At 43.7% G+C, this 27,026-nt stretch overlaps 2 protein-coding genes and 1 non-coding gene across 4 annotated transcripts in view; all 3 read right to left on the reverse strand.

Moving 5' to 3' along the window:
- Positions 1-27,026, reverse strand: part of LOC140319785 (MOB-like protein phocein) — a 220,084-nt gene that overhangs the window by 51,169 nt on the left and 141,889 nt on the right. The window lies entirely within an intron of this gene.
- plcl1 (phospholipase C like 1) overlaps positions 4,223-27,026 on the reverse strand; it is a 101,058-nt gene continuing 78,254 nt past the window's right edge. For both annotated transcript variants that reach the window (XM_072397548.1, XM_072397549.1), the window contains exons 8-12: positions 23,601-23,963; positions 19,509-19,712; positions 9,763-9,838; positions 9,204-9,313; positions 4,223-7,566 (exon numbers count right to left, since the gene is read on the reverse strand). In XM_072397548.1, the coding sequence (XP_072253649.1) occupies positions 7,372-7,566; positions 9,204-9,313; positions 9,763-9,838; positions 19,509-19,712; positions 23,601-23,963 (948 nt within the window). In that variant the 3' untranslated portion in view covers positions 4,223-7,371. The remainder of the gene's footprint in view (positions 7,567-9,203; positions 9,314-9,762; positions 9,839-19,508; positions 19,713-23,600; positions 23,964-27,026) is intronic.
- On the reverse strand, positions 11,177-11,258 carry trnas-cga (transfer RNA serine (anticodon CGA)). The gene has a single exon. It is a non-coding gene; the product is annotated as a tRNA-Ser (tRNA).

Consider the following 27,026-nt stretch of genomic DNA (forward strand, 5'->3'; position numbering starts at 1 on the left):
TGAGGTATAATTGTTCACCAGCAGTGCCATTGTCTGTCTGCCTTTTGTAGTTCGTTAAAAGGTGGATAAATAAGATGCAATTTAGAGACTTTTAAGACTTGATTTTTTCCCTCCTGCCTTAATCACTGTGAAATTACCTCTGGGTGAGGGCTGTCATTAAAACAGAAGAGGCACTTGCTTCTTGGATGCTCAAGGCGAGCATGAGGCGCTAATAGCATAGTGCCTCAATGGCGTTAACGGTTTTAACGGCTCTGTATTATCCTGCTGTGCCTCCACTTCCCGCTCACCGAGGCCGTCTTATGATGGTCTATTTGTGGCTTGTTGCAGCTGTTCAAAGAGACGGTTCATGATGTCTGCAGAGCCGCAGAGATCCACCCTGTGATGCAGCTCAGCTGATATTTAACACGCTTCCCTTTCCTTTCTGTTCGCAGGTAGCGCGGCTGCGTGCAGCTGCTTCCTGTCGCAGCGCGCTCGGCTTAGCCCCGGGTGCGTGTCCCTCAGGGTGCGCACGGGCCCCGGGCTACAGGACCCTAAAGTGACGTGGCCAACAACCTCCAGATGTTAGCCTGCATTAGGGCCTGACAGGCTGTCATGTCACCGCCTACGCTACCACACAGTTCCATCACCGCCCATCTGCTGCCAACACCTCCTGGGGGAGAGTGGGGGGGCTCCTCGTCCCTCACAGCAAACCAAGCATCGTAACTCTGACAGGTCGCGGTGTCCAACCTCGTTAAGGCCTTATCTCATGTGAGCTATATGACAGATGCACACGTGTTTAAATCCTCGTCCATCATCCAGAAAATACTGTGAGACGTTTGAGTTTCGCTGAATTCACTCTGCTGCAGAACAATGAGCCCAAACGCGCACCCAGAACCACCAAAAACCACCACAACCACGGCCAGAAGTCCAATCCAAAGTCTTTTTGGCTTTAAAAGGAGAAAAGAAGTTTCAAATAATCCTTTAGTGTTTAGTTTAGGAAAGATTTAACCATCCTTTATGAAAAGAAAGAAGATAAATTACAACATTTAAAGCAAATGATTGATTATTAATGAGTGAAAATAACCTGTAATAATTGTAATAATTCTGTTAAAGCCCTGTGGCTTTTACTTATTTTCCTTTTAAATATCCACAAACAAATAAGAATGATATAATTTGGCCTCAGTACAACACTGTGGTTTGAACACACGATGAAACGGGACTGATGCTCTGATTTCATCTTTTAAACATCTGTGGTTTCACAGAGACATCAGAGCTGAACTTCAGGGAGGTTGGTTTTTATTCCTCCTTCAATCTTTCCTCAAACTGTTTTCCAACAAGGTGCAAAAAGCTCGTAAGAATACTTTTTAAATATTCAACCTCAGAGTCATGTAACAGTGCCCCACGCTGCCCTCGTCTCAGCATCCTGGAGAAGGTCCACGAGTAAAGAATCTTGTCACCAAGTAAATCAGCAAGTAAGTAACTAAGTCAGTACATAAGTCAACAAGTAAGTAACTAAGTCAGTAAATAGGTCAGTCAATAAATAAGTAAGTCAGCAACTAACAAAGTCAGTAAATAAGTCAACAAGTAAGTAACTAAGTCAGTACATAAGTAAGCAAGTAAGTAACTAAGTCAGTACATAAGTAAGCAAGTAAGTAACTAAGTCAGTACATAAGTAAGCAAGTAAGTAACTAAGTCAGTAAATAGGTCAGTCAATAAATAAGTAAGTCAGCAACTAACAAAGTCAGTAAATAAGTCAGCAAGTAAGTAACTAAGTCAGTACATAAGTCGGTCAATAAATAAGTAAGTCAGCAACTAACTAAGTCAATAAATAAGTCAGCAAGTAACTAAGTCAGAAAATAAATAAGTAAGTAACTAAGTCAGCAAGTACGTCAGTAAATAAGTAAGTCAGCAACTAACTAAGTCAGTAAATAAGTCGGTCAATAAATAAGTCAGCAAGTAAGTAACTAAGTCAGTAAATATGTCAGAAAATAAGTCAGTACATAAATCGGTCAATAAATAAGTCAGTAAGTAAGAAAATAATTAACTAACTAACTAAGTCAGTAAATAAGTGACTGAGTCAGTCGGTTGGTCGGTGAAGTACTTTATTCATCCCACATGGAGGAAATTCACGTTGTCCAGAAACTCACAAATATACATATTCAACACCCGACAATAAACATGAATAAAAAAAGAGGTAAAGAAGAAACTACCTCACAACTTTTGTCTTTCTGGGCTTCAGTCGCTTTGATTCAGTAGTTTTGAGACGACACAGCAGGCAGAGAAAGAGGATGAGCTGCAGTGAAGCTCCACGGGTCGGGACTCGCACCTGAAGCTGCAGCAGCATCTTTGAGCAGTCAGAGTTGGAATCGACTCACCGCTGAGCCACGGCCAGCGGATCTCAATCTGAGATCAAATTTATGGAGGAAACTGCAGAAAAGGTTCCATCCTGCAGAGCTGATCCGCTGGAACCTGACTGATGAAGAATGTTGTTTTTATTTGTGAAGTCCTGAAAGAATTAAAGCTGTCAGGAAAGAGCTAAAGTCTTTCTTCCTTTTTAGTAACAAACTTCATGGAGTCTGTGGAGAAACGACTTATTAAATCACCAGCTCAACATTTACTGGATTTAGTCACTGGATTTATAATTAAATTAAACAGTAATAAAATAAACAGTAAAGGGCTCGAGAAACTTTGAGGAGCTTTTCACAATTTTCTTAAATTTCACCAGTAAAACAAGTAATAAAACAGTCATCAGATTAACTGATTTTATAAATATTATTTAGCTAATAGACATGCAGATATCTGTGAATGTGACAGCCAGAGAAAAGCTGTGTTTTTAAGTGTAAAATTCATGATAAAAACATTAAATGTATACATTTTGTTTCTTGAACAGAGATTGCTCATGAAACAGACAGCACTCAGTCAGATTAACGCATTAAAAACTGCTAAATGAACCGAGCTGAGTGACCATAACTTGGTGTGTGGCGCCCCCTGCTGGAGAAAATGAAAACAACAGCAAAAACTGCACCACTCTGTTACTGTCCACTGTTCTGCTCGATGTGAAAGTTAGTTTGACACGTCCCATCCACCTAAACATTCAAAGCTACTATCAAGACAATGTGCCTCAACTTATAACAAAAACTGCTCAGAAACAGCTTCAGAAACAACACAAAGATGTCAAACTTCCCAACAAAACACCCTCTGAAGGTATTTCTCTGGACATTTTCAGTCCAGTCCCATTTCTTTAGTTGCATCTATGAAAACAGCAAAGAAAACACAGTTTGACAGACAGAAAATAGGATTTCTGCAGCAACAAGGTGATTCCCAAAGAGCTATTAGCTGAAAACTTGTCATATCTCAGCATGGTGTGCAGTGTGTCCTTAAAACATTTGAGGAAACTGGACAAGTGGAGGACAAAAGAAGAAGTGTCAGGCCTAAAAAACTATCTACAGCAGATGAACAGGATCTGAAAGTGATGTCCTTAAGAAAGAGGAAAAAATCCAGCTGTGACCTGACAGGACCTGAGAGATGCATCTGGACCTTCAGCTGATCCATCTACTGTTGGCCCAAGCCTCATCAGAAATGGTCTCCATGGAAGGGTGGCTGTCAAGAAGCCATTCTTAAGGAAGGGAAACAGGGAGAAAAGGCTGAGCTGTGCCAAATGACACAAGAAGTGGACTGAAAATCAGTGGCAACAGGTCTTATGGAGGGATGAATCCTCCCCAGAGCCCGGACCTCAACATTATTGAAGCAGTGTGGGATCATCTGACAGAGAACGGAACAAAAGGCAGCCCACATCCAAAGAAGAGCTTTGGGATGTCCTTCAAGAAGCCTGGAGAACTATTCCTGAAGACTCCTTAAAGAAATGACAGAAAGCTTGTCTGCTTGGAAGGAAACAGAAAGAAATGTAGATCCTTTATTTCCAAGCCTGTGCTCTTACGATTTTAACTTTTATTTTAAGCATCTTGGTTCGTGCTTCTGCTTGAAAAGTTCTATAAAATGAGGTTGAGTTCACAGATAAATTGTAAATCAAACATATAAAGAAAAATGAACTCCTTTATGGAGCATCTTCCTCATATTTTCTCTCTTTTATTCAGTAGAAATACGACTCCAAGCTGCAGGACATCCTGACCAAAGTCCATTCATAAACTGCTGGTTTTTACAACAGTTTAACAGAAATCATTCGTACTGAACAGGATTCACGATAAAAACACTCAGAAGAGATAAAACAGAGACGTCAGCAGGATTCAGTCAGGAAAGATAAGTTTATTTAGTCTGAATACATACTTTCTGTTATATTTGATTACATGTCAGATAGAAAACACAGTAGCTTTTTAAAATAAAAGCGAGGTCCGTTTAATTAATTAATTATATTTATTTATTCATAGATTTTAAAACACACTTCAATAAATATTTTTCTTCTTTTGCTCGTTTTTTTTTTTCTTCAGTTTTACAAAAACATACAGTGGACTGTAAGAACAGCAGAGGGAACAACACCGGGTCAAAGGTCAGCAGTGCAGACAGCGACACACAACCTGACGTTTGTCCACATCACTACGGCACAAACAGCTTCCCCTTTACTCTACTCCACCACTGCTCTGCTCAGATAGGTTTCATCACACACTGAAGAGCACAGAGAGCTAGCTCTATAAGACACGTGGGTACCGAAGAAGACGCTGCAGCAGCCCGACCCTCAGCCCGGAGCCGGTTTCCACTCCTTCTAACGCTTTAAAGGATCCTTCTGGTTTATTTCAGCCTGGAGACTTTATCATTTAAAGTCCGTTGTGTCTCCACTTCACTTTCACCACCTTTGTTGCTTTTAAACACCAGATTTTAACATGAATCTTTCCACTCTGCCTTAAAGTTAAAAAGTTAAAAATAACCCCATCCTGAGGAGCATCATCGGGTTCGATCGGATTAATTCTAACCAAATCAAATCCACCAGAGGATGGAGTCACTTCCAAAGTGAAGCAGTGCTTTTTAAACCCTGACATCAACCTTTTCTCAAACCAAATCAAGTTTTAGTGTCTAAATCTGACCAGAAAATGAAGCCGCCGGCTGCAGGGAAACTTTTAAGTGAAGGAAATGAACCTGTTGATGGTGGAATTGGAGAATCTCTATGTGTTTGAGCCCGAAACCACGTTTCTACCTCCAAAAATCAGCCAGAAATCAAAGAAAAGAGACAGAAACAGCTAAATGTCGCTCCAGGCGCCTCATTTCTGCACTTTTTCAGTCAGAAAAAGTCAAACTTTTGAACTGATTCACAGAGCAAAGACCCAGCAGGGTGAAACAAACCAGAAGACGGTTTAAAGTCGGGGGGGTCAGGGCGCTGCAGCAGGTTACAAACGAAGCACAGCACACAGTAAAGCACTGGAGTGAGCAGCAGTGCCTTTCGCAGAGGTAAACACTCAATTTTCAATACTGCAAAGTGACATCTGGTTTCTAAAAAGCAAAGCTGTGAGGCCCGGAGAAGAAGTTACTGATCACTGAAAAAGATCCACTCAGCTGCTCCTGAGAGGCTCAGACGGCTGATTTCAGCTCTGTTTCTGCCAGGAATCTGACCCCAGGTGATAAATCTCTGTGAGGGACTGAAGAAGAGGAGAGTTTCACAGACAAGAAGAAACTGCTGCTTCACAGAGACGAGTCGAGCGAAAGCAGAAGCCGGCCGGAGGCTGCGGATCACATTCAGCTTCCTGCGGGGTGAGATGATATGAGGGCGATGAATAAGACAGATCTGGTCCTTCAGGGGCGCTCAGCCACAGGTTTCAGGCTCAGGTGTCGGATCGTCTTATTACTGAAGCAGAGCCGCCGTTTGGCTCAGTTACAGCGAGCCGATTCGCTGTAAATAAGTACGTCTGGAAAGCATCTAATTACTGAGCAGAGGAAGCCCGGTGACCTCGGTGGTGAAGTAAATCCCATCACTTTAGCGCAGAAAGCTACCGCTGAGGCGCGTTTAACTGCCTCTGAGGCAGAGCTCCTCCCTCTGCAGAGGGTCGTCCCTCAGGGGCAGCAGAGATCCACCGAACAGCTCCTGAAGCAGCTCGGCGTGTTTAAGAGGAAACAAAGGCGAGAGGCAGGAGTCACCACAGCACATCCCGAGGCCTTGGGTGAGTCAGAGGTATTAATAGAGCAGAAACAGCAGGTGCTGCCACTGCCTCTGCTGCTCACAGCCAATTATGAAGCTCCGCAGGTGTTCCCACAGAAGCACAAAGCAGCCAGAGGCTAATCCAGCATCAGCCTCCTCGCCTTCTTCTTCCCTCCTGCAACCTTTGCTCTGCCTCTGTCATCAGCCTCCTCTCTCAGGTGGCTTCCTGCTGCTGCGATGACTCAGCACATCAGCTCCATCTTCAACCACCTGGAGCCTCCAGAGGAGGAGAGGAATCGGACAGAATCTCTGCTTCAGCTGAGGAGCTAAAAACAAGCCGAGTCCTGAATGCCACCGGCTGCTGAAGCATCTCGCCGCCGTCCGCCTGCCTCCAGCGGGAGAGCAAACATTCACGTCTTCGCTTGTTCAGCTCCACAAACACGAGTTGATTCAGCCGAATGTTCAGCTTTGTTTCGGTTTCTTTTGGACTAAAAAAACGACTCGTTTGAGAAAGCGTTCGGGCCACAGAGAGCAGAGAGGCGTTTCCAACCAGCTCAGTTTGGTCCTGTTTGCTGTTTATCATCCCTTCTGTCAGCTTTGGTTAAAATGTTATTATAAAGGTAGAAAAGCAGAGTTAAAACAGCGAGAATCGTTTGGGGAACACCGTCATCAGTTATGTGAGCAGGTAAAATGAGCCGTAAATATGCAGCTCTGCAGCAGGGCCTCTCAGATTACTGCGCCTCTTTCCTCGGGTTTCAGTCGTCCCACAGCGGCCCGTGAGGCGCTCTGATCCTCATCCTTTAGAGATGTGAGGAAGGGAAGAAGCTAACAGCTAACGCCTTGTTTTTAGCACCCTGACAGCTTCGGGTACAGGAGAAGGTCACTCTGTCCTACATGGATTCCTCTACTCTTTTGTTTTCATGTTAAAGATTAACTGCAGTTACATCTAAAAACGAAAGTAGCACAAAACTTGTGTGAGTTTCAAAGAGGACATTTACAGCAGGTGTTCTCTTTCTCCGGGGACGAGCTCTACATTCAGTTTCCTGTTCTACGTTTCATCAGCTCTCATCTGCTGAGTTGTTGTCTAACAAGTAAGCTGGAACCGTCAAAATCCAGCGTTTTTATTCGCTTTTCCACCTCAGACATTCAAGAGAAGCTCCTCTGCAGGCTGGACTGTCACAGATAACTGCTGAACTCACCGTAAGGCTTTACAAAGGGGTACACTGTGAAAGAAAACCTTGTCTCTTAGTCTCTGTAATCACTCCATTCTCCATCCTCAGCAGCTGGAGCCTGCAGGGACGCGGCGGCTGTCAGATGCGGCCGTTGCCGTGTGTGCTGCTGCGCCGGCCGGAGGAAGGGTGGGAGGAGTAGTGCAGCTCTGCTGTGGAGAAGCTGGAGGACGAAGAGTTGGAGGAGGTGAGGCCACAGGCTTCACAGGCCAGAGCCAGCTGCCGCAGGGCGTCCAGGGAATCCATCTTAGCGCCGCGTAACAGGTCGCTCTGACCCTGAAACACAGAGAGACGCATGAACTAAACAATAAAAGCTGTTTTTTATGGTTTAGAATCAGGTGAAATATGTCTCATTTCATGACCAAGAAAACAGGAAACAGCTGCAGTGAGTCACTGAAACATCTCAAACATGAACATAAACCCAGAATCTGAGGCAGAAACAGAGTTTTTATCAGTTCTCAGCAGCTTTAAAGTGAATATCTGCTCTGAGCTCCTTTATTCTCCAACACAGCCTGAACCCTCTGAGACAAGCTTTCTGTCCTTTCTTTAAGGAGTCTTCAGGAATAGTTCTCCAGGCTTCTTGAAGGACATCCCAAAGCTCTTCTTTGGATGTGGGCTGCCTTTTGTTCCGTTCTCTGTCAGATGATCCCACACTGCTTCAATAATGTTGAGGTCCGGGCTCTGGGGAGGATTCATCCCTCCATAAGACCTGTTGCCACTGATTTTCAGTCCACTTCTTGTGTCATTTGGCACAGCTCAGCCTTTTCTCCCTGTTTCCCTTCCTTAAGAACGGCTTCTTGACAGCCACCCTTCCATGGAGACCATTTCTGATGAGGCTTGGGCCAACAGTAGATGGATCAGCTGAAGGTCCAGATGCATCTCTCAGGTCCTGTCAGGTCACAGCTGGATTTTTTCCTCTTTCTTAAGGACATCACTTTCAGATCCTGTTCATCTGCTGGAGATAGTTTTTTAGGCCTGACACTTCTTCTTTTGTCCTCCACTTGTCCAGTTTCCTCAAATGTTTTAAGGACCCACTGCACACCATGCTGAGATATGCCAAGTTTTCAGCTAATAGCTCTTTGGGAATCACCTTGTTGCTGCAGAAATCCTATTTTCTGTCTGTCAAACTGTGTTTTCTTTGCTGTTTTTCATAGATGCAGCTAAAGAAATGGGAACAAATGAAGTGTCTTTGTGACAAAGTGCCTAAAGATCCAGTTTAAAATGGCTTCTTTGCTAAGTTGTCTGTTCTGTGTCGACACAACACTGGTTCATCCCTTGAGTTAGGAGCCTTTTTCCTGCCTGAATGCTTCAAAGGTCAGAGTTAAGTGGCTGAACAAAAAAAAACAAAAAAAACACTGAAAATGCTCAGGAACAAGGACTGAAGATGAGTGAAAAAGCAGAAAAACTTCAGAACAACTTCAGAAAGCTGGAGAACTGTTGATGAAGACCACTTTAAAGGATTAGAAGAAAGTCTGGCTGCTTGGATACAAAATATAAAGAAAGGAGAGTTTTGCACAGCACTGAATCTCACCTGCAAAGCTCTGGAAACACATAAGCAATACTGTGATCTGCAGATGTAAAGTTAATGCTCTGAGGATACTCCCCAAAAGCAAATTCATTTAAAGCTGAAGTACACTTTTTGGCCACTTCAGGGCAGCAACAACCAGACTCTCTGTTCGCTTCTTCTCTGCTGTTTTTAGCACAGTGAAAGAGAATAGTTACTAAATAAAACCGCTGCCACCAGGGTTGAGGATCCTCTTCATCTCAGGGGCTCAGCCCACCAGAAGCGGAGCCCCTTTCAGGTCCATTGTGTTCAACTCTGCAGCTCACACTAAAACAGACACTGTGTAAGAACTCTTTCTGCAGCTGAGCTCCTCTGTCGGAGCAGTTTATGACGCTCTGTGTTCGGCTACCTTGAGCACAGTGATGTTCCAGGTGAAACTCTCCACAGCTTTGTTCAGTTTGCGCCCCTTCAGACCGTCCTTCTCCCCGAGCCGGGACAGATCCTCGTGGAAGTCCATTCCTGCAGAACACAAACAGTGAATCAGCTTTTCAAATCAGGCGAAACGTGCGCCTGAACTGGAGCTAAACGTCCACAGGTGAGCGGCAGCACCTGATGGGCGGCTTGTCACAAAGTGGACTGACATGTTTCTGCAGGCAGCAAACAGCCACCTCTGCTGACATTTACATTAGCAGTTAAAGGTCAGGAGTTATCTAAGACGGGTCTAAAAATACACCGGTGTGGCGTTTCAGCACCTTCCGTTCACTGTAAATGCTGCAGAAGTGTCACCCGGTCAGAAAATCCATTATTACTGTTCCACAGAGCTGCAGAGTCCCATTAAATATGTGACCAAAGCGGAGGATTTAAACGGCGATGCTGGACTGAATCTGCGGTCATTTAATTCATGATCAAAGCCGTTTCCACTCGCTTCACCTCATGTGCAGCCGCTCATCCATCTCTGAACACTTTACCTTCTCTGTGCACCTGGCCGATCCTCTCCTGAACGCCATCTGCGTTCTCGATCAGCTGTTTCTGGGCAGCGATCATCTGAACAGAAAGAACTTCATTTCAGCTCATGTTCATAACCAGAAAATCTCATTCACAGCCAAAAATGCACAGTTTGAACCCCAAATATTTCATGTTTCATTTGTTATAGATACGTTTCTACATTTCAGACCTGGAAAAACACTGGTAGTGAGATAAATTACCAGCTTTAAAGAAATAAAGATGTTATTTCAAGCAGCCTCCCTGACAGTCTGAGCAGCAAAGATGTTCAGAGGAGCTCCAGTTTGTGTTTAAAACAATGTTCCTCAGAGAAAGACTGGAAGGGATCTGCATATTTCTGCCTCTACAGAGCAGAATATCATTAAAGCAGTCAGGGAATCTGGAGGAGTTTCAGTGTAAAGGACGAGGGAGCAAGCCTAAGCTGGACCCCGTGACCTCTGACCCCTCAGACGCTGCATCAAGAACCGTCATTCATCAGCAGCTGATAGAAGCACCTGGACAAGGGATTACTGTGGAAACCTTTGTCAAGCACCACAATACAGAGTTCCATTCACAAGCTTTACTGTGCAGGAAAGAAGCCTGATGTTAACCTCGTCCACTTCTCTGGGCTCGGAGGCGTCTGGGATGGACCGTCACACGGTGGAAACGTGTGCTGTGGTCAGACCCATCAGTATTCCACATCTTTGTTGGAAGAAATGGAGCAAAGAGCAAAAGCAGCATCCAGCCTGCTGTCAGCAGCCAGTCCCTGCAGCCAGGCTCTGTGATGGTATGGGGTTGGATCAGGGCGCAAAGCTCATTTCCACTTCTGTGACGGCAGCATTAATGCAGAAAAGCTCACTGAGATTTTACAGCAACATATGCTGCCTTCAAGGCCACATCTTTTCCTGGGACGTCCCAGCATTGTTCAAGCAGACCATGGAAAACCACATTCTGCCACATTCCAAAGGCCTGGCTGAGGAAGAAGAGGTACGGGTGCTGGACTGGCTGCCTGCAGTCCTGACCTGTCCCCAGCAGAGAAACAACCACCCCCCCGCACTGCTGCCTGCAGTCCTGACCTTTAACATTAAGATTACTTTACTGTCCTGTTCACACGAATGTTAACATGAAACTTCTCCTCCACATGTGACCCGTCCAGGTCGACAGCTGTTGAACACACATGCACAGGGTCACATGCACAGGGTCACACTCTGATGCAGACAGATGCCATCCCTCCAGCTGTCAATTCAGTGGGGAGAGTGGGAATCGAACCGCCAACCTTCCAGTTATTGGACGACCCACTCTAACTGAGCCAGGGTCACCCCAAAGGATTGACCCCGATGTGATTTGAACAAACAACCTTCTGATCTGGGGTCAGACGCGCTGTGAGGCCTAAAAGAGCGTCGTCACGAACAGGATTCGAACCTGTGAGGGGAAACCCCATTGGATTTCGAGTCCAACGCCTTAACCTCTCGGCCACCGTGACTCATCCCTACCACAGAATGATGGACAATAACCACCCCCCCGCACTGCTGCACACCTTAAGACCTGTTTGCAGGAAGAATGGGACAAAATAACAGCTGGAACTCTGCATCACCTGGTTTCCTCAGAGTCAGAACGGCTTTAAGTGTTGGCAGAAGGAAGCAAAGTGGGAAAAGATTCACTGACTTTATGGGATGTTGCAGGTCTGAGGTGTAGAAATGATGTTTGTTAACAGATGAAATGAAGCTGATGAGATAAAACATGAAACATCTTGAGTTCAAACTGTCTGTAAAACATTAAAGTCAAAGTAAATGTAAGAATCACACCATCCCATCTGATGTGTGGCTGTAAAAAGTGCAGCAGGTGAGAATAAAACCAGGAAGTTCGTCTATAAAATGTGTTTTATTTCGTTTTCTCTTCTATTCTGGTCAATCAAGACCAAACAGAGACATAAGTTAGTGATATAGACTGAGAAAAGGAGTTAATGCATGATGACTGGCTGTAAAAAGTGCAGCAGGTGAGAATAAAACCAGGAAGTTTGTCTATAAAATGTGTTTTATTTCGTTTTCTCTTCTATTCTGGTCAATTAAGACCAAACAGAGACATAAGTTAGTGATATAGACTGAGAAAAGGAGTTAATGCCTGATGACTGGCTGTAAAAAGTGCAGCAGGTGAGAATAAAACCAGGAAGTTCGTCTATAAAATGTGTTTTATTTAGTTTTCTCTTCTATTCTGGTCAATTAAGACCAAACAGAGACATAAGTTAGTGATATAGACTGAGAAAAGGAGTTAATGCCTGATGACTGGCTGTAAAAAGTGCAGCAGGTGAGAATAAAACCAGGAAGTTTGTCTATAAAATGTGTTTTATTTCATTTTCTCTTCTATTCTGGTCAATTAAGACCAAACAGAGACATAAGTTAGTGAAATAGACTGAGAAAAGGAGTTAATGCATGATGACTGGCTGTAAAAAGTGCAGCAGGTGAGAATAAAACCAGGAAGTTCGTCTATAAAATGTGTTTTATTTCATTTTCTCTTCTATTCTGGTCAATTAAGACCAAACAGAGACATAAGTTAGTGAAACAGACTGAGAAAAGGAGTTAATGCATGATGACTGGCTGTAAAACGTGCAGCAGGTGAGAATAAAACCAGGAAGTTCGTCTATAAAATGTGTTTTATTTCATTTTCTCTTCTATTCTGGTCAATCAAGACCAAACAGAGACATAAGTTAGTGAAATAGACTGAGAAAAGGAGTTAATGCCTGATGACTAAACCTCGTGTTCGTGTGCTGAAGGCTGAATGGGTGTGATGTCTGAGTGTGGCTCAGACCAACTGTGGCTTCCTGACACCGACCTGCTGGCCTCACATCCATCAGGTTCAGACTGAACAGAACAAATGTGAAATACTGCTGAGAAAGAGGAGAGCTGTGTGTTCTGAGGTGTGTGCGTGGGTGTAAATAACCAACAACAAGGTGGGAGAGACTCATCTGCCGCGAGAGGAAATGGAGTAGGAGGCGGCGCAGCTGGCAGTGTGTGGGTGACACTGACATGGATGTCACCGCAGTGTTGTTCTGCTTCATGCTTCGGTGCAAAGCATGAGAGTCATCACTTACTGTCATTATCAATATATTTATATGTAAACCATCCATCGTGTGTTTATGTGTGTTTATGCATTTAGCAGAAGCTTTTATCCAAAGCCACTTACAGGTAGGCAGGTAGGGTAAGGGGGTCTTGCCTAAGGACCCCTACTGGAGGTAATACCTTTCATGCAGGGGATTTGAACCCAGGTCTCCCACATGGAAGGTGCCAATCATACCACTACACTATCCATCCATCATCTGCTGCTTATCTGAGGGTCGGGGGGGGCAGGAGCTTTAACAGAGAAACCCAGACCTCCCTGTCCCAGGCCACTTCCTCCAGCTCTTCCGGGGGGACCCCGAGGCGTTCCCAGGCCATAGTCTCAATTCAATTCAATTCAATTTTATTTATATCGCGCCAGATTACAACAATTGTCATCTCAAGGCACTTAAGTAATATAGTCCAATTCAAGCCAATTGGAATTCAATTCATTGTAATCATAATCCAATTCTCCCCAAAGTGTCCTGGGTCTTCCCCGGGTCTCCTCCCAGTGGGACGGGCCCTGAACACCTCACCAGGGAGGCGTTCAGGGGGCATCCTAACCAGATGCCACCTCATCTGGCTCCTCTCGATGCGGAGGAGCAGCGGTTCTACTCCGAGCCCCTCCCGGATCACTGAGCTTCTCACCCTATCTCTAAGGGAGGCCCAGACACCCTGCGGAGGAAACCCATTTCACCCGCTTGTATCCGCGATCTCATTCTTTCGGTCTCCACCCACAGCTCGGGACCATCGGTGAGGATGGGAACGTAGATAAAACCAGTAAATAGAGAGCTTCCCCTTCTGGCTCAGCTCCTTCTTCACAACAATAAGTCGATGCAGAACAACACTGCAGACGCTGCACCGATCCGCCGTCAATCTCACGCTCCATTCGTCCCTCACTGTGAGCAAAACCCCGAGATACTTGAACTCCTCCACTTGGGGAAGGATCTAATTCCCGACCTGGAGAGAGCGTTCCACCCTCTTCCGGCTGAGAACCATATATATGTAAACAATAATGATTATAAACCACCCAAATGTCCTAAAGTCCAACGTCGTGACGCAGTGCCTCCTGCTGCCTCTAACCTCCTCTGTGGGGGCTCCTGGTCCATGTAATCCAGCTGAATTCACCGCTCAGACGCTGTCTTTAAGCTACTTTAACTGTGATTCTGTGCTTATAAAACCAGGATTTTATTAGAGCAGAGCGACAGTCTGGAAATGCTTTCAGTGTCTTAATGGGCTGATTTTCAGTCCCAGTTTCTGACAAAAGAAACAGAAAAACGTGGGAATTCAGCTGGATTAATAAATACTTTACTGTTTTTACTGAAAGATGATGAATGATGACCTATTTGAGCCGAGTTTGGCGTATACATGCAGGGGTAATTCTACCTCCAACTGCATTATCTGGGTGTTTTAGTCTGGTTTGGAGAAGCTTGACTGAGACCATTTCAGCCAGAATAACTTGTCGTAGCCAAGGGTCGGACAGCTTTTTGTGTTCGATCATCTTAGGACTGCATCTTTGCTTTTTGCAGATGATGTCGTCCTGTTGGCTTAATCGTGCAGAGACCTCCAGCAGGCACTGGGGTGATTTGCAGTGTGGAGCAGCTGGGATGAGAACCTCCACATCAGTCAGAAAACGGTGGATTGTCCACCACTACAGGTTGGGAACGACTCAAGAGTTTAAGTATCTCAGGGTCTGGTTCACATTGGGGGTAGAAAGAAGCTGAGTAAGAAGGCAAAGCTGTCAATTCACCAGGTGATCTATGTTCAAAACCGTCACCAATGGTAACGAGCTGTGGGTACAGACCGAAAGAAGGATTGGCTGGGCTCATCCTTAGGGATCGGGGGAGGAGCTCGGTCTTCCAGAGGGAGCTCAGAGTAGAGCCGCTGCTCCTCCTTATCAAATAGAGTCAGCTGAGGTGGTTCATCCGGTTCGGATGCCTCCTGAACGCCTCCCTGGTGTTGTGTTTTAGATGTGTCCAACCAGGAGGAGGCCTCTGGGAAAACCCAGGACCTGCTGGAGAGACTTTATCTATATATATAGAGCTGGAGGAGGTGACTCGGGAGAGGAAAGACCCGGGTGGATGGATTGATGGAAGGATGACTGGATGATGAATGAATGGATTGATAGATGAATGGATAGATGGATGGATGAAATGGAAGGATGGATGGATGGATGGATGGATGGTTGGATAAATGGATGGATGGATGGATGGATGGATGGATGGATGGATGGATGGATGGATGGATGGATGGATGGTTGGATAAATGGATGGATGGATGGATGACTGGATGATGAATGAATGGATTGATAGATGAATGGATAAATGGATGGATGGATAGATGGATGGATGGATGAATGGATAGATGGATGGATGGTTGGATAAATGGATGGATGGATGGATGGATGGATGGATGGATGGATGGATGGATGGATGGATGGATGGATGGATGGATGGATGGTTGGATAAATGGATGGATGGATGGATGACTGGATGATGAATGAATGGATTGATAGATGAATGGATAAATGGATGGATGGATAGATGGATGGATGGATGAATGGATAGATGGATGGATGGTTGGATAAATGGATGGATGGATGGATGGATGGATGGATGGATGGATAAATGGATGGATAAATGGATGGATGGATGGATGGATGGATGGATGGATGGATGGATGGATAAATGGATGGATGGATGGATAAATGGATGGATAAATGGATGGATGGATGGATGGATGGATGGATGGATGGATGGATGGATGGATGGATAAATGGATGGATGGATAGATGGATGGATGGATGAATGGATAGATGGATGGATGGTTGGATAAATGGATGGATGGATGGATGGATGGATGGATGGATGGATAAATGGATGGATGGATGGATAAATGGATGGATAAATGGATGGATGGATGAATGGATGGATGGATGGATAAATGGATGGATGGATGGATAAATGGATGGATAAATGGATGGATGGATGGATGGATGGATGGATAAATGGATGGATGGATGGAAGGATTAATGGATACCACAATGATTTTTTCCCTTCTTGTACCGTGTAGTTGCTGTTTTACTCTTGACCTTTAAGGCATCTGATCTCTCTTGATATTACATTGCATTTGCATAAGAATCCCTGAGGAAAAACTAGCTTTAAATGTGCACACTGATTATCTCCTGGAAAGCTTTTCCTCTGTTTCTAAAGTGCTTTCCATTTATAACAATAAAGAAAATTGTGCAGGGCTTATTTTTATCCGTATTAGAGCGCGGTGACGTAATTCATATGCATAATTCTTCATCCCTACTTATAAAACAGGACTCTGCACACAATAATTGAGGCTCACACACTAGTCTTTTCACCTTATACGTCTTTAAATTTGTTCTCTTTATACTGGTAAAGAACAGTGCACATGAAGCAGTTTTTCAACTGCAACTATTTCCTCATATTTCCTGCTTTCTGATCACCAAAAACAGCAGATCTGCAAATATAATTATGTTAATTGTTACCAGGGAACACTGAGAGCTGCTTTTTCTTCTCCAGCTCAGCGGGTGAGTAAAATACTTCACGTCTTACATCATCTTTGACCAGAACAAACCAAAAACATTTCATTTCTCTGTGGGAGCTTTCAGGCTAAATAAAAGAAAAGCGGATAAAAGAATTAAAAATAAATCAGCTTTTTATTGCGGAGCTGTTTGTGGCGGATTGCGTTTGAATACCTGATAAACTGGTGGGTGAAGTGTTACACAGACCGATGAAAATGACTAAATAAAACCACTGAATATATGACTAAAGTTAGTGAAAAGCGTCACAAATTAATCTTTTTACACATCTTCAACGCCGAGTGAAGGTTTCACTGAGAATATACTTCAGAAATTTAAAGTAACACCTTAAATTTGTGGGAATTTGCACAGTTGCTGGATGCTGACACTCCATGTGAGCCCTGCACACGCACAGCCATACATGTAAATTAGTTGTGGGGCCACTGAGACGCCAACAAAAGCCCAAAAAAAGGTCAAATGACCATAAAGCAGAGCTGAAAACTGTGGTATCTGAGCCCAACGGGACTGTTCCTGCACAGTTTTAAGGTTCACAAACTTCTCTAATGTTGCTTCAATTCATTCCTTCTTGGAGGAAAAAATGCCATCAAAATACAAAAATAAACCAGAAGAAGTTATGATATTTTCTATATTCTATGTTACCACACAGAACCAAAGTTTGGTTCTGAGAGTGAAGCATGAGGGAGTTTCAGTGTGTAGGATGTGGAGCCGTGGTACAAAACCTGCCACCCATGAAGGCGGTGAAAAACATAAAAGGCCTCCTCCAGAGCCTGCTGTCGAGGTTTTATCAACATCTTTTCTCTGCACATTTTACACTCACTTCAGGTGTTTCTTCTTCTCTGAGAGAAGAGTTTATGCACATGAGGATTAAATGGAAACAGATGTTGTGAATCTGACGCAGATAACTCAACTGATCACATGATCGATTGGTTTGTTGGTGAAGAATCATCCAGATCATGATAACTGGACGTCTTTCACCTCCCATCCGAAAGGCTTCTTTGACTTTAAAACTAGTTGGTGATGTAGTTCGGCCTGAGATTTCTGAAACATGTATCTGTGCTGGTTTGGATGCTCTGCTGCTGGAAGGACTTCTGCTGGTAACTCTGTTATTGGGCGTAACCATGGCGACAGGGAAGGTGTTAACCTGTCGGAGCAGGTAACTGAGCATTCAAAGCCCAAGTAATGCCTGGAATAGGACCACGCATCAAGGTGAGTTAAAGAGGAGACGTCCAGGATGCAGAGCAGGAACAAAATGGAGGAAAAGGAGGAGGAAGTTTAAAGCGTTTCTTCCTTTAATCATCAGGGGAAATGTGAGATCTCTGGTGGATAAAATGGACGAGCAATGGACTCCTGATGAGGACACAGCAGGAATATCAGGAACAACTCTAACAGCTCTCTGCTCAGCTTTAAGACTATCCGGGCAGACAGAGACTGCAGACAGAGCGCTAACAGTAAAGGAGGAGGATCACAGAGCTGGTTAACAACAGATGGTGGAATCCTGGACCTGGCTGCAGGAACAACTCTAACAGCTCTCTGCTCAGCTTTAAGACTATCCGGGCAGACAGAGACTGCAGACAGAGCGCTAACAGTAAAGGAGGAGGATCACAGAGCTGGTTAACAACAGATGGTGGAATCCTGGACCTGGCTGCAGGAACAACTCTAACAGCTCTCTGCTCAGCTTTAAGACTATCCGGGCAGACAGAGACTGCAGACAGAGCGCTAACAGTAAAGGAGGAGGATCACAGAGCTGGTTAACAACAGATGGTGGAATCCTGGACATGTCTCTGCAGCCCAGATGTTGAGCTGCTGGCTGTGAGTTTCTGTCCATGTTGTCTGCTGAGAGTTCACCTGAGTTACCTGCTGACGCTGTGTGTGACATCATCAGCTGAGTTGTTGCTAAGCTACAGAAACAACAGCCCAACCCACTGATGGAGACCTCTGAAGGTTCCTACCACACCTTCCTCTCTGCTGCACTCTGTCAGCTGATTTATATTTAATTTGGTTATCTGTCTGTAGCAATAAAAATGAATTGAAGCTCTTAGGACGATCAATCAGTTCTTGAGAATAAACATGAAAGAAAATCACAGCAGCTGAAATGAGCTCCTGAAGACTTCTCTCCCTTTTTCTTTTCTAAACAACCAAAAACGCTGGTTTTGTTTGTCTTCTTCCTCCAAGTTTTGTTTGTGCGGAACGACCACAGCTCTGTGTGTTGCATCCATGTGGAACAAACAAGTTTATTCACCTCAAACCAGCAAAGAAAACTAGAACCAGAACTGGTTTGAGACTGAAGCACCAACCTTTAAACAGTGACTATTGATAAATTACACATATCAATGAAGAGTTTAGCAAAAGAAAATGGTTAACAAAAAAAGTTCCTAAAAGACTCAAGTTCACAAGCTTTGTTACTTTGTTAAATTAAATAATGTTTGATGGGGACAAAGAAGAACATTTTAATTTCTCTGTCTTACTGTCCAAAGAAAAGAAAAAGTGAATTATGTGATTTCTTGAAAGAAAATAATGTTTAAAAAATGCCGCAGTTACACTTTCAAATGGACAGAAACACGGGAAGTATTTGGTTTGTCCTTTCTGGGCTCCTGTAGTAACAGTCTTTTAACATAAATTGCTCTTTTTAAGGTAATAAAAACACAACACTTCCTAATTATGTGCATAATATTTCTTACCCGTCAGCGGATCAACCTGAATATTACACACTGGTTCTTTAATTATTGCATAACATTTAACAGCTGCTTCAGATTTCAGCCCTCAACCAAATTAATCTAATCCCAGGAAAAAGGAGCAACTGGTAAAGCTTATAAAGAAGAAGAAAATGAACTCTGAGGGATAAAGCTATTAAATGAATCACTGAAGAATATTTGGGGTAAATTAAAAGAACAGAAACTCTTTAAGAGAGGAGCGATAAAGACTGAAAACACCTCCAGAGAAGCCTCCATCGCGGTTTCTTGTAAAATGTGCTGGTGGTGTGATTCAGAGATGATTCATCTCAAACCTCAGACTTTTCTAAATAGCACAACGGTTGCTCTCATGCATGAACGTGGACGCTCTCTCTGATACTGACCGAGTCGTAGGCAGTCAGCAGTTTGCGAGTCGTCTCCGAGAGGCTGACCAGCGGCTCCAGAAAGGGGTAGCCGTCCCTAAGCACCATGGTGGCCCCGATGGGGCCCTCGGGGCTCTGCAGCCTGGTGGCCAGGCTTTGGATGCACTGCTTCAGCTTGGCCACAGTGGGGAGCCCACACTGCTCTTTGAAACTGGCGGTGGAGCTCTGGAGAGGGGAAACAAGAAGACAGAGGGGACAGTTTTAGATCAAAATGTTTATGCATTTAGACACTTTTATCCAAAGCGACTTACAGGTAGGCAGATAGGGTAAGGGGGTCTTGCCTAAGGACCCCTACTGGAGGTAATACCTTTCATGCAGGGGATTTGAACCCAGGTCTCCTGCATGAAAGGTGGCAATCTTACCACTAAACTATCCAGCCCCAAAAGTGCACATCCTGCAGAAAGGCCGCGATGGAAAGTTGAAAAAGCCAAACACATCCCCTCTCACTCATATACACACTGTCCTCTGTGGAATTAAATCAGTACGGCAGTTACCTAATCCAGTGAAATCGGTCTTAACATAAGCGCATTTGACAAGAGGAAACAACACAGCATGAATCAAAGTGTTTTTTAGCCTCTGCAGGTGTGTCGGGATTCTGGGTCACTTCACAACAAAGGGAAACTATTATTTTAGCATAAATAGAAACCCTCCGTTGTCATGTAACTGCATGATTTTTACCACCTGACGGAGCCACAATAGGACGGACGATTATCACGCTCCACCTGCATGGAAGTGCGAGTGTGTGTGTGCATGTGACACACAGCAGGAGAGGCGTGATGGATAATAACTGACCCTGGCAGATGAGCGCACAGCTGGACTCGTGGCAGAGATAGACAGAGAGGAGGGAAAGGACAACGAGGCTGAAGCAGAGACATTCAGAGCTGTAGGTGAGCGAGCAAAGTGTTTTTTATTGCATGACTCGCTGTGTGGGTGTGGGTTTGAGGGGGATGGTGTCTGACATGGAGGCGGAAAGCTCTCTGCTTCATACTGAGGAGGATTTTTACATTACAGTCTTGATTTTCCAGGTGAATTCGTCAAAGTCTAAATCTGCACTGGAAGCCAAAGCTATGTGGGAAGCAACATCCCTCCCACAGCACAGGTTTTCATCACAGGTCACTACTCTCCTCTACTCCTGCACTGAAATGGATATAAACCTAACTAATCTACTTAATTCCATCTCTCTTTCTCCTCCTGAAGTCAAAATGTCTGCCCTGAAAAAAAATGGTGAGCAATTCATTATAAACCAAAACTGCTAAAGAAGAGTTTGTTGCATCTGTTGCATCATATGAGGACCATGAATTCCTGATAGTTGGAAACAGAAATGCAACCAGAGAGGTGCTGTTTGTTGACTTCCTTTAAAATATATTCTGCCCTTTTTAACACAATTTTCCGAGGTCTTATTGAGATGTATTAAAATACCTGTTGGTTTAAGCACAGCGGCTCTCTGTCTGAACCGTGTTACTGCCATTAAAAACTGGGCATCCAGTGATTAATTAATCTGTTCCTTCAGACCAGAAACACTCCAGCTCTATATATAGATACAGATAGTTACTCTATTGATCCCAGAGGGAAACAGTTAGCAGTTAGCTGTAAGTTAGCATGTAGCTGTAAGTTAGCAGTTAGCTGTAAGTTAGCAGTTAGCTGTAAGTTAGCAGCAGATGCTAGCAAACAATGCTTTCTCATCAACAGTAATGGACCAAGCTGGAGATGTGCACAGCGTAACTCGTAGTAATGCATGAGTACCGTTAATTACTGCGTTTAAACATTTTGGATATATTAACCTCATTAAACAATTGTACCTGGAGACCTCCATCTTTATCAGAAACATGCCGATAATGTAACGTTAGCACACCGAGAGTGAGGAGAGGACCGGTGTTGTGTTGGAAACACACCTTAAACACAGCTGCAGGTTGTCTGAGTTACAGAACGGAACCGTTCAACTAGAAAGCTTCAGCTAACAAAGTAATGTGGGAACAATAATGTTCATCTTTCAGAAAGGAGCAGCAGTAACTCCTTAGAAGTTGGTGTACGTCATCTTCATTAGCTAAGCTGTTAGCGTTAGCTGCTGCTAAAGGAAGAAATAAATCAGTAAATAAACCATGAGGAGTTATTTCTCAGATGCTTCCATTTCCCTGCTCTGAAGTTCAGGCTCTGAGAGTTGGAACTGATCCTCTTTGTGGCTCAGTTCCTTCAGTCCAGCGTTGAACTGGACCAAGTTGTTAAACCAGTGGGATGAAAAGTGTTTGCTGCACATTCACAGTCTTTAGCTAACTCTGCTGGAACATTAGCCTCAGATATAGTTTATCCACTGGGCTCTTATATCCTCTGAGGCTGCTGCTGGATGGAAGATGCATGCTCCTCAGTGCAGCTGACAGCAGAACATTTCCACCAGAAGCTGGCTTCATCCGTCCAGCAGGGTGGATGTGAAGGGGCGGGACTTAGCAGAGGAGGCGGAGTCAACTTAAGGAGTGACGTACTTTAGAAATGAAAATCAGAACGGCTCGTTAAATCAGGAACTTTCAGACAAAGGGGAACTAAATAAATACCAGAGCTGTGTTTTGGGGATTTCTACACAATATGTCCTCTTTAAAGATGCTAACAGCTGCACATTTTCTTCTTTTCATATTTATGTGAAGCTGCATTAGCTGCATCATCTTCCTCACTAAACTCCAGTGGACAAAAAGACTGAACAAACCCTGGCTCCCAGTTACTGTTTAAGGTCACGGCAGCTCGCCCAGCCAGCTGAACCGGGCCGACCACGGCCAAGTGACGGCACACTCTGCTGCATTTTGGTAGCAGCTCAGCAACCGTGAGCCAGTTAGTGTGTATGTGCTCTGACCTGAATCTGGGCAAGCTACGAACCTGGTTGAGTTTCAGCACCGGGACACCGGCCAGTTCTTGAAACTGTACCAAAACTGAGCCAAACCGTTTTGGCTACCTGGGAAAGGTGCTGGACAGAGTTAAAGTAAGAGTCTGTGCTCGTCTGATAAGGACTTTCACAACAAAACCTCTCATTATGGACGTGTTTTTCTGCACAGGAACACTGAAACAGCACAAAACAGGGTTGTTTCTAATACATTTATGGCTCTGTAGTATATATATATTATTCAGCTCTAATAACAGACGTGACTCTTCTCACATTGCCCACCTGTACATGTTCGTATTCAATGATAAGCTGGTGGGTGCTGTGAAACCAGCCTCCACCTCTGCTGGTATTTATAGAAGCTTTATTGTCCTCCTCCACTCTATTCACTGACTCTTCCTTTGTCGCCACCTCCTCCTCTTCCTCCTCCTCCTCCTCTTATTCACCCCGAAGACACATCTCAGGTAGAGTCTGAGCTTTTCTAACCCACACATCCCTCCAATGGGCATCCAGGAAAATGTGTTGCTTGAAGTGCTGATGACGAGAAAAACTTTCTCTCTAGAAAAAACATCCCAATCTAAAGTGGAAACCGTTGTATCCAGTGAAGCCAGTAAAGGGGATTGAGTGTTTGCTGTGGCTGCCCGCTGACTATGAAATAACCTGCCGCTTTATTTTTGCACTTCAGTCTTTTAAATCCCAACTGAAAACTCACTTTTTTACCCCAGTTTGAGTCCCATCAGGTTGTTTTTTACTGATTTTACTGATGAACTTTGCTCAATCTTGTTGCATTTAAACATGCAATAGAAATAAAACTGACTAAAGTCAATACTGTATCTCACAGATAATCTACTGTCATGGATGTTTTTTTTGTCTCCACACAGAAAACTACATTTCTTCTGGTACTTTTCACTGTGAGCCCTTAAAACAGTTTGTGATGATATCGACTGCTGGATGGCACAAAACTTTCTGAAATCACAGCATTCAGTCCTCCCAAACTCCACCAACCTGTATTCAATGAAATGCACACTTTAACTCAGCAATAATCTGATAATGTACAAAACACAAAATAATCTGCTTCCAAACTGCATTCAGAGGCCGTTTAAAATTAGAGATAAAAGATATGTAAAGATTGTGTTCTATGTTCAAAATCAGCGGTGACATCATACAATTCCACCCACTTCCTGTCTCACCTGAGCATCCTCCCGCAGGTCCGTCGCCTCTTTGACGGGGCCACTTGCTTGTTTGAAGGTCTCGTCCACCACCTTGATGCCAGTGTGCCTCATCGTGACGTATTCCCTCCCTCGCCGCCCCACCCTCCTTACAGACAGCCCTCGCCGATAGGCCTTCCCTCCTCCTCGCCGGTTGGTGACCGCCACGTGGACAAATAGGCTGGTGTGGGGTAAGGGGTCTCCCGCCAGGCCCAGCAGGGGCACATTACGGTAGCCGGGCTGAAGGCACTCAAAGGCCACGCTGTACTGGCCAATGAAATCGTCTCCGATGTAGTCGTCGTCCAACACCACGAAGCGCAGCAAGGCTAGCTCCGGCATGTTGACCTGCACACAGGAAACAAGACTGGGACATGAAATCCTGTCTGCTGTGCACCAGCGCAAAAATAAAACCCTGGCAACAAACACACAGTAACACCTGTCACTGGAATGCAGTTTAACCTGTATTCTGTTATTTGGTGTTAAAGAGATAAAAAAACCTTTTGCATTCTTTTTGTTCCACTCAGAACTTAATGATGTACAGAGCAAAAGAAGTGGGCTAAGGATAGAGCCCTGTGGAACTCCACTACTGATAACCGGACCTAATATTACCAAAATAATCCAATAACTAGATGTTATTATTAAATCTGTATAAAGAAATGAAAAACACTGAAGACAGGACATTAGCTGTTAATCAGCCAGTGCTAACACGCTAAATAATCACTAACACACTTCTAAACACTTGTTGATGCATCATTAAACTGCTGCATCAACTGTAGTTACACTGAAGGCGGCATCTTTGGTCTTCAAATTGCCTTGAATTGGCACAGAACAGCTGAGCCCGATGAATATAAATCCCGAACGAGTGAACCGTTCTTTTGCTGTGGCGGTTAACTGTATATAAATCACAACCAGCGATGGAGAGGAAGCAGCTGACATTCATAAAAAGGGGGAAGCTGAGCCTTTCCATTAACCTCACCACTGAACACAATAACACCTGTAACCATGGCAACTTTACACAAAGATGGAGAGAGCTGCAGCCTGAAAATGTTTGGAGGACATCAAATCTAAAAAAAAACAAATGAAACAGTGTGTGTTCGGATTTTGAGACAAAGCTAACAAACATAATCACTACAATCTCATCTTTATCCCTCCTATAAAACAGGATGTTTGATCGGTTTAAAGAGTAAAAAGCAACATGCTTTCCTCTTCAAACCTGTTGACATGGACTGCCAACATAGCATTTACGTGTCATCTGCTCCTGGTTTAGACTCATTAAATGAAACCTTATTAGCTGACAAAGTTGCGCTTCATTAAAAGGACGATCGGTTGGTCACAGCAATCATATTTAAAGATGGCTTCACAAAGCCTCCAAGATGCAACATTTCTGTTAATTACACGGAACGACGAGCAGAGCTTCGTTTGAAATATTCAGATCACACCTTCAGAGGACTTTACCTTCCCCACAGCTAAGAAGGCTACAAACACCCACTCATGTAAACACAAAGAAGAAGTGGACAGCGAGGCTGGGAGTGTGACCCTGCATATTCATCCGGTGTGCAGGAGAAACACGCCTTTGATGCTCCGGCAGCTCAACCCAAACTGATATTTGCATTCTGCTTTTCTCTCTTATTCCACTTGGGAAACATAACTCCTGCACACGTGTGCATGTTAAACTGATATATCAAGTAAAAACTAATAATCTGCTAATAATTGGAAGGTTGGAACCAAGTTTTAACCCTTAAACAGCCATGGAAGGCCACATTTCAAAGGTCTGAAGCCAAACTAATAACTCAAAATACAGAAAACAATAACTGTTTATGTTTCTGTATTTATCAGACGCTTTTATCCAAAGCGACTTACAAATGAAGATAAAACAAGCTATATAAAAGCTAACAATAAACTACAATAAAAGCTAACAATAAACTACAAAAGCTAACAATAAACTACAATAAAAGCTAACAATAAACTACAATAAAAGCTAACAATAAACTACAAAAGCTAACAAAAAACTACAATAAAAGCTAACAAACTACAAAAGCTAACAATAAACTACAATAAAAGCTAACAATAAACTACAAAAGCTAACAATAAACTACAATAAAAGCTAACAATAAACTACAAAAGCTAACAATAAACTACAATAAAAGCTAACAATAAACTACAATAAAAGCTAACAATAAACTACAAAAGCTAACAAAAAACTACAATAAAAGCTAACAAACTACAAAAGCTAACAAAAAACTACAATAAAAGCTAGCAATAAACTTTGCTTTGGGCCTCTAATATTGATCAAATTTAATTCAGTGAATGGTTCAAATCAGCATATATTCGCTGCTCTGTGGAAGTCAAACCTCTTTTTCTTGCTTTTTGCTCATCTGTTAAATGGAAGTTTCTCCTTTCTAAACTTGACAAAGAAAAGTCTTTGTCTATTGTTTTATATCCAAAGTTGGAAATCTGACTTCTAACAGAAACTGACCCTATTGATCAGAGGTAAAGTGCCACTTTTCTTCCAGGAATCAAGGAGAAAGTGGTTATCTAGCCAGCCAAAAGCCCTGAAAAGCCCCAGATGAAATGTTAGATGACCACTACGCCTTGATCCCTGATACGTCTGTCGATGTTTTATGGCAGAGAAGAAGCACAGCGTGCTGTATTAGGAGCGTAAATATATAATAAGAAGCACTGTAAGAGTGTGAATAGTTTAAAGAGAGATACGTAAAACACTTAGAAGGACCCAGACAAGGTTAAAGAGGTGTAATATGAGTGTAGAATGTTTAATTCACCATTTTATATCTCCGTTATTCAGTTAAAGAGGCTCCAGCGTAGAGAAGTCACAGCAGTTTTAGTCAGAAATACTCTCAGTTTCTTTAATGCAATTAAATGAATGTTGCAAACATGGTTAAATAAATCTGTCCCGTATCCAATGTTCTCCACTGTAGAAGAAAATGGTGGAAGGTTTAAACGTAAACTGTGAAACACCAGGTTTGGCCCTCGCTCCACTATTTATCCACGACTGCTGTGTGTTTATATCTGAGCTGTATAAACCCCCCATCTGTCAGGGGTCTTAACAGGTCCAGAACAGATCCTTGGAAGCCTTCTCCCGTGTTTCTGTGAGGACGTTGTGAGTTATTCGTCTGTTCCCTGCTCGGTAACTCGGGCGGTGTTCAGCAGAGCAGCCACGACCGTGTTTGTTTACCTGCTGATGCCAGTGATCTGGTTTTTTTATTCAGAGTTACGACAACAAATGGCCGTTGATCCCAAACTGTTCGCAGCATTTATACAAAGGAGTCCGTTCAGTTCTGAGGCTTAAAGTGCAATTTTAACGCCTGTAATAGAGCATCAGCTTATCAATCAGCTGCTTCTTCAACTGAAGTCAAAGCTGCACCTGAACGCACCATAAAACAAGTCAAA

This window comes from Leuresthes tenuis, unplaced genomic scaffold (assembly GCF_036924035.1).
Source record: "Leuresthes tenuis unplaced genomic scaffold, fLeuTen1.0.hap1 SCAF_12, whole genome shotgun sequence".
In the NCBI taxonomy this organism is placed as follows: domain Eukaryota; kingdom Metazoa; phylum Chordata; class Actinopteri; order Atheriniformes; family Atherinopsidae; genus Leuresthes; species Leuresthes tenuis.